The sequence below is a fragment of the Lagopus muta genome, chromosome 13, assembly GCF_023343835.1.
Source record: "Lagopus muta isolate bLagMut1 chromosome 13, bLagMut1 primary, whole genome shotgun sequence".
Classification (NCBI taxonomy): domain Eukaryota; kingdom Metazoa; phylum Chordata; class Aves; order Galliformes; family Phasianidae; genus Lagopus; species Lagopus muta.
The window spans coordinates 1,197,653-1,209,039 of NC_064445.1; the positions used below are offsets into that span (position 1 = coordinate 1,197,653).

The following is an 11,387-nucleotide window of genomic DNA, read 5'->3' on the forward strand; positions in this document are numbered from 1 at the left end:
TGAGGCCGGCCCGGGCATCGTGTCCCCAAAGCGGGCAGCAGCATCAGCAGCCTGCGGTTCGGCAGCACGCAGATGCGTGCCGGGGCTCCCCGTGGCTTGGCAGAGCAGACGTCTGTCCTCAGTGTGTGTACGTGCACACTTCAGCGTCCTCCAAACCCTGAGACTTTATTCTGGGTGATAACAGCGCAGTGCACCCCAAAGGACGCAACCTCAGGAGCAGCTGCTGCACAGCTCCTTGGGGAACTGCCCTGCCAGGGTGTGCAGGGCCTCAAGGACCAAAAGTCCAGCGGTCCCTTTGTCCTGAGGGGCCTCAATGTGTCCTGTGCCCCCTCCTGCTGGTAGGGATCAGCAAGGTCTTTGCATTGCTTTGGGGAGGGCCATGGAGACACACAGTGACACCCCGAGAGCATCCATCTGACGTCCATAGGAACTTCATGAGACTTCCCAGCAGAGGCACAGCAGTCACTCACTCCACATCAGGGTGCTGGTCACGGTCAGGTGAGATGCCAACAGAGTCGGCAAGGGAACAACTATGGGACATCTCCAGTCTCACATGCGCAGGTTTAGGTGTTGGGTTTGGGGTGGGCTCAGTGCTGCTGGCTCCCTAAGGGGCTCCCATGCACTTTTACATGGTGCAGGGATGTGTGCAGGGCTGAGCACCCCAGCTCCCAGCACGTCTTGCTCAGTGCCATCCCTGCACATACAGCAAAAGACCCTTTTGCCAATAAGTGGGGACCCCCCGGGTGTCCATGAAGATCTGGGGACACACAGTGGGTCTGTCTCCCCAGCCTCCTGTACCCTGCATGGAGAGGTTCATCTCTCATCTTCCCCCAGGCGCAGGGCTCTACTGGGGACCCTGGGGACAGCAGTGCTGCCCTGCTCCATGCCTGCTGCTGCCAGCTCCAGGGCTGGGGGGTACCTGAAGACTTCAGTGCCGTCCCAGCCATGTGCACACAGCCCCTCCTCACGCTGCTGCAATCCAACGTGGCCTGGCCCAGCACCAGCGCTGCAGGACCTGTCACAGCACCACTGGGGAAAGAAAAACAAGGGAAGGCTTCAGCCCCGTGACAGCAGAAATGCCCACCTTTGTGTCCCCACCCTGCATGAACCGTGCACCCCAGCACCGCCACCCCTCAGCCATCCACACCCCATTGGTGTCTCTACAAAGGGACACCTTTGTAGGTGCTTCTGGGGGTGGCCCTGCTTCTGGGGGTGGCCCCTTAGCCAAAAGCACATCCCACGGTTGTACCTCTCTGTGGTGACCATGCTGGTAAGCACTCACTCCATGCCCTGGCACCCGCCGGCAGCGTGGTGGGGGTGGCTGAGGGGCACTGTGGCTCTGGTGCAGCAGCATTTGGTGGCCATGCCCTTCATCCCTGGGGAGCATGCGGTCCAACTGGCTCAGGTCGGTGGCCATGTGCAGCACTGTCAGAGAGCAGTCGCCACCCTCCGGCACATCCCTCGCCAGGACGGCCGATTTGGGGCGCTTCTGCCTGCCCACACCAGGAGGGCTCAGCAGGGACCTGCAGGGTGAGGGCAAAGGGGTCTGTGCCTGGGGGGGACCCCACACGGGGCTGTCCTCCTGTGTGTCAGCACCCAAAGCCCATGTGGCAGGCAGTCCCTCAAAGATGAAGTAGGCCGGGTTGGTGTAGCTGCTGGTCACCTCTGGGAGGCTGCGGGGACGGCTCCTGCAGGGCACAGCATCACCAGGCTCAGCGTCACCCGGGGATGGGGCACCAGGATGGACCCCAGCCTGAGGGGGTACCTGAGAAGCGGCTTGGGGCACAGCGGGGAGTCCTCTGCTGGAGCATCCTCCTCCTCCTCAAAGCTGATCCACTCTGCAGAGCACAGAAATGTCACTTCTCCCCACTTGGGCACATGGCAGCAGTGGGGTGGCACGGTGGCACCTTACCGTAGAGCCTCTCGCGGGTGCTGCGCCTGTCCTTGGGAACGCGGACCTTCATCCGGCCCCGCATGGAGCCTGTCTCCTCGCCGTGGTGGAAGAGGAAGGTCTCAAACTGCTGGGCCATGCTGCCAATCATGGATCGCATCGCGATGCAGCACTCGCCTGCACACGAAGCACGGTGAGCCCCACACCCAGCAGCACCCTGCCCGCGTCCCCATCCCGCGCGCACCGTACGACTCGCAGCTCTCCACGCCCTTGATGCTGAGGAGCAGGTGCTGGTCACCCAAGTACTCCACGTCGGGCAGGATGGGGTTCAGCTGCACGAAGTGAGAGAGGCAGGGCGGTAAGGAGCGCCTCTGTCCTCGGGGGATGATCACAGCACGCAGGGTGAGAGGGACGGGAACGAGGAGGCGGGAGGATGCTGAGCCCTCCCCGCTGTGCTGTGCGTACCACGGGCAGCTGCTTTGCTGACCAGCACATCCTCAGGAAGCCGGGGACGTCGCAGTTCTGCGAGGTGTTCTCCCCACTGCGCTGTGCCTCTGCCAGGGGAGAGCCATGGGGACAGCTCCAGCCCCATGCCAGGCACCGAGCTCCCCTGCTCAGCACTGCAGCCGCAGGGCACCTCACCCTCCAGGCAGTAGGAGTGGAACTCGATGTAGCACTTGCTGCGGCTGGCAGTTTTGACGATCACCTCGATGCTGTCCCACTCGATGCAGGCCAGGGGCTCGGGGCCAGTGCCAGGAGCTGCAGGACATGGGGGTTCTCAATGGGGGCCGAATCCCAGTGGGGGTCAGACCCCGTCCCCTTGTCCTTACCCTTCTTAGGCACAAACTGCGACGTCACACCCACCTCGAAGGTGGCAAAGACGGGCGAGTGGTCACTGGTGACGATGTCATCAGTGCAGCCTGGCATGGGGAGAGGCAGCTGATGGGCTGCCAGAGCCGTGAGACTGCACGGGGCTCAGCCCCATCCCCAGGTGCCACTCACCATAGGAGCTGCAGACCAGGTGGGTCTCTGGGAGAGACTTCCAGAGGATGCGGTCACACCATGAGGGGACATTGATCCTCATCTAGGAAGGAGAAAAGCGACCGCTATAGGTGTCCTCTTAGGGTCAGGATGTTTTCTCCTAGCCTGCTTCTTCCTCGCCACCAAGAAAATGTATAGAGTGGCCCTAAAGCTTCACCTCCCCCCAGGGGAAGGCTGAGCACCCTGCCTAGCACCATCTGTCCCACTGTCCCCATCCCCTATCTGTGTCCACATCCTGGTGATGTAGGAACTCACCCCTGTGGTCTTGAACTTCTGCCACATGTAGTTGTCCCGGGAGCCCCGCTCATACCGGTAGGTGGGTGGGAAGGAGATGTCACCCTCTCCTGGGAACCGAGACACACAGATGACATGAAGCCAGCATCTCCAACTGTCCCCAGAGGTGCAAACTGCTCCAATGGGGTCAGGTCCTGAGTTTCCCCATGCCCACATGCTCCCAGCTGTGGGGACATTGCCCAGGAGGGGCTCGTGATGCGCATGACTTTCCCCAGGTTTTTGGCAGCTCGCACAGAGCCGTGCAGGGACACAGTGCTGGAGGTGGCACTGGCAGAGAGCTGGAAGTCCCTGGCTTCCATTGGGAAGGCAGCAAGCAGCCCAGCAGCCCCACACTCACGGAACTGCAGGAACACCTTGTTCTTCTCCCGCTCCATGTTGAGTTGGTCCATGGCTAGGAGGATGTCAAACTCCTTCTTAGTGACATGGGTCAGGACGTCCTGAGCAGGCACAGGAGGAGCAGTGAGCACTGGCGCTGACACCCTGAGCCCAGCTCCTCACAGACGCACACCTGCACATCCATATCCAGGCGGTAGTTGAGGTCCCCGAACCAGAAGAGGTGGGTGAAGCGCAGCGTGAGGTCGAAGGCGCTGAGCCGTTTGTCGCCCAGTGCCAGCGAGCGCAGGATGTCACTGTAGTTCTGGTTCCGCCTGTGCCGTGCAGAGGGGATGGCAGCCACGTGTCAACCACTGCGGGGTATCGTGGGGCCACCCCTTGCCCCTGAGGCAGGAGGGGGATGGGGTAACCCCACACCAGCCCACGGCGTCCCCATCACCTGTGGGTCTTCTCACTGCCCGAGGCCAAATGGCAGTTGACAAAACCGAAGGAAGTCCCGTTGAAAAGAAAGGAGACACCCACAGCCCCCTTGTTCCCTGTGGGGACACCGAGCTCAGGGGCGTGGAGGTGCCCTGGGGCAGCCCCCCCAGCTCAGTATCCCCATCTCTTCCTTACCCAGAGTGTTGGCAATCCCTGTTTTGACGCTGGAGGTGTGGACGTGGCTGATGCGCCGCTCGTGCTCTGGCTTCACCAGCACCACCATCTTGATGCTCCAGAGGCACTGCAGGGCCACCTGCGGGACGGGGCAGTCAGCCCACCTCCCACATTGCAGGAAGGCAAAGCATCCCCAGAAGTTGGTCATTACCACTCGGTAGTCGATGGCCATCAGCGTCTTCAGGGACGCGCGCAGGAACTCGACCCACTCGCGGTCACCCAGGGAGTTCTCCTGTGTGCCGATGACGTAGATGTCGTGTGGGATGCAGGCAGTGGTCTCGTCCTGTGTGTGTCCCAGGCCCCTCGAGGTCAGCCAGGACGCCAGGGAGCGGGGCGGTGGTGTGCTGCCTGGGGATGGGGACAGCAAGTGACTGCCTCGCACCCTCCTCCACCCCAGTACCTGCTGGGGATGGGAAGCATCACACCAGCACCGTGGTCCACCCATGCCCATCTCAGACCTGCAAAGCCCTCCAGGTACTCATGTCTCCAACAGCAATGGGGCAAGCAAACTCCAAACCACGAATGGCCATGATGGGGACTTCTACAGCCTCTCCCTCCCACTGAGGACCAGCTCACACCTCGCCTGTCCTAAGGCAGCTCCCTGCAGACCCTTCCGAACCGTCCCAGGTTTGCAGTGGGCTGTGAAGATCCCCCAGGATGACATGACCTCATGGAGGTCACTTACCCATGTTCCACGTCCCGACATAAACCGAGATGAGGTCAGGTTCATCCAGGTTGGAGTGTTGGATCTTCATCAGCTGCAGCAGCTGGCAGAAGGCTTCTCGCTTCTGGGGGCAACGCAGGGGGCTCAGGGCATACAGGGCTCAGGGCTGGACCCAGGTATAGGAGAGCACAGAAGCCTCAAAAGCAGACAGGATCAGGGGGATAAGAGCACCCAGGTGCCAGAGCTGACAGAGGGCTGGCCTTGACCTCAAGAGCACCTATTCCCTGCACGGCTAAATAATGGCTGTGTGCTCCCAAAACAGCCTCTCTGAGGAGGTGGGGGGAGAGAGGCTGGGGACATCACCCCACAAAGCCACCCGCATTGCTCACCTTTGCACTGGGAAAGATGAAGTCCTTGCTCAGGCTCCTCTGCAGGTCACGATTGTACACCAGCCTCACCTTGCTCTGCACGCTCTGGTACTTGATTAGCTGCAGGACTGAATGTGGGGCATGAGGGGTACAGGGGGACATCCTGTGTGACAGCACATGGCATGGGACAGAGCTCGGTGTGCGGCCCATGCCATGGAGTCAGGCCCAGCCCAGCAAATGCCTCATGCAGAGAACTGGGGGGCAGCATCCACTTACTTTTGTCCTGCAGGATGACCTCCTCTGGGGACCCACTGCCCCTCTTGGTGATGCTCACTGTGCCCTCCTCCACATCCACTGTCAGGGCTGCGCGCTGCGACTTGCCCACCTTCACCTGCAGCATGGACAGGGGGGGTTCCTGGGTCAGCCCCCACCCATGGGTGACAAAGATACCGGGGCCACACTGTGTCCCCTATCCTCACCTCAAAGCACTGCGTGGCCATGGGCTTGGTGTCTGGAGGCAGGGCTGCAGGGCTGGGCAGTGCCAGGTTGTGTCGTGACACCGTGTCCTGCAGTGACACGAGGACCTGCCAGCAGGAGGAGTAAGAGATGGGGACATGGTGGGTGACAGCCTGGGGGTGGCTGAGGTACCCAGATTGGAGAGATGCTGTCACTGGGAGTATGGGGTAAGGAGCCCTACGCATGGGGAAAGGCCAGGGGTGCGTGGCTGTGCAGCTGAGCAGCAATGTGCTGGAGGGATTAATTAGCTGACCAGTTGGCCAAGCACAGCAAGGAGCTGGCAGCATGTGGGCACCTTCTTCTCCAGTGATGAGAGCAGGTGGTTGACAGCTGAGATCTTGCTGAGGAGCAGCTCCAGGTCAGGATTGCTGGCCAGGAAACCCTGGAGAAGAGGACTGGTGCTGGTGTTGTGTTCAGGTGTGCCCAAGGCTGGCAGGGACCTGCTGCCCCCTCCTGCACTGGGAGCACATAACTCCTTGTCCCCAGTGGGGACCTCATCCCCTCCTTTGTGCTCAGAGAGCACCACAAGGCGTGCAGCACCCTCAGACACCAAAACCACCCATAGCCCCTGGAGTGGGATGAGCCTGCAGGGCTCACCTGCTCTCTGGCCAGACTGCGTGGAGACACAGGAGGCTCGAACACTCTGGCCAGAGTCTCCAGCCCCGCCAGCGTGAAGTCGATCTCACTGCAGAGAGACAGAGGAGCATGAGAGCTGGAGATGCACAGGGACAGGGACAAGCAGGTGGTCCCTCAGCCCTGCCCTCCTCCTGCCATCCTGTGCCACTCACCTGTGCAGCCCCCGGCAGGCGGTGACGAGAGCAGCACTGAGATGGCGCAGTTGCGGGTGCCCACTGTGCAGTGCAGCCAGGTCCAGTGGTAGGTGCTGTGTCAGGTAGTCAGCCATGAAGCCCATGAAGTCACTGGATGGGCTGTAAGGGGGGGCAGTGGCTGGGAACGGAGGTCCCCAGGCTCAGAGAGGTGCCAGCCTCAGCTCGGGATTTGCAAACCACAGGGAAAGGCATCTTGTGCCCTGCTCCAGCTCCAGCATGAGCAGGGCTGGATGTGGGCAGCCACCCTTAAGGGCATCCTCTTGGTCTTGCATTTTTGGGATGTGCCACTTCCATCCTGCTATGCTGTGCCCACCCCGGTGCATTACCTGCTGTGGATCTGCTCCTGAAGCCTCAGCTGCAGCTGCTGTGAGATGGGGGGACGGGTGGGGGGAGCACCAGGCCCTGTGCTCTCTGCATTAACCCTGGTGGGCACCATGCTGCCAACATGGCCACCTCTTCCATCTTCTCCATCTGCAGGCAAAGATCCCAGCTCAGTGCCATCACCTCTCTGCCGGCAGCCCCAACCCTTTTGCCCCCATGCCCTCACCAGAGTCCTCATCAGCTGCTTCCCGGATCTGGTGCACAGGGTAGAGCAGCGGTGTCACCAACCCATTGTTGGGCTGCTGGTAGGCGCTGATCAGCTCAGGGAGGCTGTGGAAGTACTTGGCCTGGATACCCTGTATGGTCTGGGGGGGGCAGAGGGGACGCTGGCCACCATGTACCCCATCCACAAGCCAGGTGCCTCCAGCCAGGTTCATTGTGGGCAATGGGGGATGCGCTGCAGGCTCTCACAGCAGGGATAGCAGCAGACAGGAGACAGCATTTTCACAAAGCCTCCCCCAGGAGCAGCAGCAGTGGGCGGCCATGGGGCTGCCCAAGTGGCATCGCTCCCAGGCTGCTGCGCTGCAGAAAGGGTTGGTGCAGAGCTCACACATCCTGTGCTGTTGCATTTATGCAAAAAGCAAACCGCACCGCTCACCACGTGCGGGAAGCTGCAGGCTGCACCTCACCGCGTGCTGTGCAGAAGTTGGAGGTGGGGGTGAATGCCCCCCTTCCCTGTGCACTGCTTCCTGCACTCACCTGGACGGAGAGCAGCCCCTCATCGTTGGGCAGGATGCGGTAGGTGTGGACGTGCCGCTGGAACCTACAGGAGAGCAGAGCATCTGCACCCTGTGCACTTTGCAGGTAGAGGAACTGAGCTCCTGCTTCAGGTAATGAAGCTGTCACTTTGTGCCTGCCCCATAGCCCATGCTCCCCAGCACCACGTGTTTGCCGTTTGCACCATGCACCTGGCCAGGAAAGCCATAGGGAACTGGGGGGCATCCTTCTAAACCCGCAGAAGCACTGTCCGTGCACCTCCAACACATCTGTGCAGTATGCCCCTCAGTTGTAGTGGAGGTCCACCTCAGCCCCAAGCCTGTGCCTCCAGCAGCAGCAGTGATTTAGGTGCTGGGGCTGCTCAAACTGGCAGCTGAGAAGTTAATAGCAGGCACTGTGGTCCGGATGCTGGCGCGCCAGAGGCTGGACGCAGAGGGGATGTTTGTATTCACACAGAGTGAGCTGTGCTGGCCGCTTCCTCCACCCCACGCAGGGGCCAGGCAAGCACCCAGATGCACCTGAATGTGAGCAGTCCCACAGGGCACAGCATGCTGACCCACGGATGTGGGGTGGGAGCTTTGCAGGGCCCCCCACCTCACGCTGAGCTGGGCATCACCGAAAAAGCCCCATCACTGATTGCCAAGCAAAGCAGAAGTGGTGGCTGCACCCTGCACACATCCTTTTTGCTGTCGAATGATTTGCAACCCCAGCCCTGCCTTGCTGTTGCTCCGCTCCATCCCCCCCACCCTGCAGCAGGGACTGGGGATAAGAAAGAAGCCAAGTGCAGAAACAAGGCAGAACTCACAGGAGGCACAGGGCGTACGCCCCTGCGATGGACTCACTGTCCCGCACCAGGAAGCAGCCATCCCGCCCAGCCTTGGCCAGCAGCTCCTCGGCCACCACCCTGCTGATGTCCCGGTGGTACCAGCTTGCTGCTGCCATCCTCGTGGGTGGCACAATGTCAGCTGCACTGCGTTGTATCCCCCACCCCACATGGGCTGATTGCCGTGGAAGGGGAAGGTGGGGGCCCGGAGGCGGTGGGTCCCGATGGGCGATGTGCAGCTCCTGCTCACAGGGTGCCCCGCATCGATCCCCCCAGCTGGGCGGTGCAGTAGGAGTGGGTCTGGGGAGGCTGTGGGGTGAAGCTGGGGGTCCGGGTGCTCCTCATCATGGGTGGCTGCAGCCTGCAGAGTGAAGGGGAGCAGAGGAGCAGATCAGGGACCCGCGGCAGCATCACCCCACCAGCGTCCTGCCCTGCTGCACCACGAGCATGAGGCCACACGGACATCCCGGCAGCACGTGGGACCCCGTATGTCACCAGAAGTACTCACCCTCTCTCGCAGACATGGCACTGCACACCCTGCGCCCCCACCGCCCGTCCCCTGCAGCCAAGCCCACTTCTCACAGCCCCGCTCTGCACTGCTGCGCCTGCCCACACTCTTCCTCCTTAACGCTCTGCTCACTCCACATCTGGGACAGCCTCCTCGCTCCTCCTCCCACTCCAGCCCTGCTGGCAGGAGGAAGCCGGCAGCCATGCTGGGCCCCGAGCGCAATGGGGGCTGCCCAAGCACCACCACCCTGCTGCCATGCAATCCCAGACCCCACCCCACAGTTGTACCCAGCGGAGGGGATGGAGGGCTGCACGGCATCACTGTGCTGTGCCGGGGCTGGCAGTGATGGGGATGCCTGCACACGGGGGTACGGCTGCAGTGTGGGGCTGAGCTCCAGCCATGCAGAGATGGTGATGCTGTGGGCACTGGGTGGGTGAGAAAAGTAGGTACCCAGTGCTGCATTCCTCATCCTGTTCAGGGGTGCCCTGGCTTCAGGAAGAGGGGAAGCAATGGGCTCAGGGAGGGCGTGGGGACCATCACACTGAGGTTTTGCTCCTCGTGGCATGCAGTAAGCAGACCCCACGTGCCAAGAGCTGCGTGGGGCAGCTGCCAACAAGGCTGCGTTAGGGTGATTAGCACCACGGCACTGTTAATTACAGACAAGCTGCAGCCACCATCTGCTGCAGGAGAGATGGGATGGGGGCTTCACCACCCACGCCAGCCTGGTTCCTCCCTGCTCTTTGCACGATTTGCTCTGGGCAGTTTACAAGACCAGCACGTGGGCACCCCCTGCAGCAAGCAGCAGCAGGCACAAGGACATCCCCACCACCCTCTGCACAAACCTCTCCAAGGCATCCCCTGAGCTCCTGGCACCGAGGAGAAACCTGGTCACCTCAAGGGGCCACCACCTGGTTTGGGGATATCAGCTACGGGCTGGTGGCATTCCCATCCCTCAGCTGTCCCAAGCACAGCTGCATGGCATGGGGCAGTGACTGGGGACTCCACCACCTGGAGACCCCCTCCCACCAGTGCTGCTTTCAGCTGTTACTTAACCATTCCTGTGGCTGCGGGTCCGGCGGCAGGCAGGATTAGTGCTGACCACAGCACCTAATCCAGCTCAGGGCAGGAAGGCACGACGCTGCCAGGGGCTTTGGGAAATCATTGCTGTCTGTCTGCCAGCCTGCCCTGCAGCAGGATGTGCGTGAGTGGAGCAGCACACAGTGTGAGGACCTGCAGGTAAGGCTTCGTGCCATTCATCAAACAGGAGAAGGGCATCGCCCAGCAATCCAAACACGGGGCTGCGGACCCCGGTGTCCCATTGCCTGTGCTGCAGTCACACCGACGCGTGCAGGCACCCAGGTAAGGCTGCACCCAGACCTCCACCACTGGGAAGATCACAGTTCACGTGGCCTCTGCCCTTGGCAGAAATAGTGCCTGCTAATCTGCAGCATAAGCAGCTCTGTGTGTGCAATTAAAGAGATCACAAGTCCTGGACCCGGTCAGCACGTGCTGGCAGCCGCAGCCCCACACTGTTTTGTGCTCAGTGGGGTGGTTGTGGGGTGGTCCAACCCCACCTCCTGCGTGTGTCCCCCCACACTACAGGATGGCAGTCCCCAACATGGACCCACTTGGTACTTCCCCAGTTTTCTTATTTGCAGCTGTGCACCCTGAATTAACAACATGTTAACCGGGTAAAGTGAGGCCAGCCTGCAGCGTTATGAAATGACCACTGGTGAGGGAGCAGCCCTCGTGGGTGTGTTCACACCATCATCTCGTGAACCACTGTTCCTGGGCCTTCTCTCTTTGGTTCCTATTCTCCCACCACCATGTGTCTGTGTGCTGAGGGCAGGACCAGGTGGCAGGGATGCACCCACCGCTCACTGCCCAGGGACTGATTCTGGGTCCTGAGGGGCTCAAGGTCCTTCCCAAGCTGTCCCATACCCACAGCAGGATTTAGGAGGTGCCTGGCCCCATCATGGCAGCCCCACAGAGTGCACAAGGGAGGAATCCAACCGGGAAGCCCCTTCCTTCCCTTCTGCTGATCCCATCCACCACCATGTGAGGACCTGCACCCTGCCTGCACCCTGCCTGCCAGGCGCTTCCACCCCAATTATCATCACTTCACTCCTAAGCTTTACCAATCTCCATAATCTGCTTTCCCAGGGCTCCAGCCACCACCCCATTTATAGCCCACTCTTACTCACAAAGCATCTCCCTGGTTAAGAAACTAATAGGATTGCAGCCCCAAAATACCTCTCCCATAGTGCACACATGGCACACCCCCGGCCAAAGCCTGGTGGGCGAGATTCGGGGTGGGAGCAGGTGGCTATAAGAGGCCACAGAGCTGGGAGCAGCCGTGGTGAGCAG

The 11,387-nt window shown here is 61.1% G+C and overlaps 1 protein-coding gene across 1 annotated transcript; it reads right to left on the reverse strand.

Annotated features, from left to right (window-relative positions):
- Positions 1 to 157: 157 nt before the first annotated feature.
- On the reverse strand, positions 158 to 9,129 carry LOC125699809 (phosphatidylinositol 3,4,5-trisphosphate 5-phosphatase 2-like). The gene is made up of 27 exons (XM_048959739.1): positions 9,021 to 9,129; positions 8,495 to 8,873; positions 7,672 to 7,735; positions 7,139 to 7,277; positions 6,918 to 7,062; positions 6,550 to 6,690; positions 6,359 to 6,446; positions 6,057 to 6,143; positions 5,725 to 5,829; positions 5,522 to 5,636; positions 5,267 to 5,373; positions 4,899 to 5,001; positions 4,365 to 4,561; positions 4,175 to 4,292; positions 3,999 to 4,095; positions 3,735 to 3,873; positions 3,564 to 3,663; positions 3,188 to 3,276; positions 2,894 to 2,975; positions 2,722 to 2,811; positions 2,534 to 2,650; positions 2,357 to 2,445; positions 2,136 to 2,223; positions 1,913 to 2,068; positions 1,766 to 1,838; positions 1,250 to 1,688; positions 158 to 1,029 (listed from the first exon to the last, which is right to left on the reverse strand). Exons 2-27 carry the CDS (start codon positions 8,629 to 8,631, stop codon positions 814 to 816), a joined length of 3,321 nt encoding a protein of 1,106 aa, XP_048815696.1. The 5' UTR covers positions 8,632 to 8,873; positions 9,021 to 9,129; the 3' UTR covers positions 158 to 813.
- Between the last annotated feature and the right edge of the window lie 2,258 nt (positions 9,130 to 11,387).

Coding starts and splice junctions, on each gene's coding strand:
- LOC125699809 (XM_048959739.1), bottom strand. CDS start 8,631: ATGGCAGCAGCAAGCTGGTACCACCGGGACATCAGCAGGGTGGTGGCC. Junction 7,736..8,494: donor GCGTACGCCCTGTGCCTCCT/GTGAGTTCTGCC, acceptor GCTCTCCTGTAG/GTTCCAGCGGCACGTCCACA. Junction 1,030..1,249: donor AGCATGGTCACCACAGAGAG/GTACAACCGTGG, acceptor TTCTTTCCCCAG/TGGTGCTGTGACAGGTCCTG.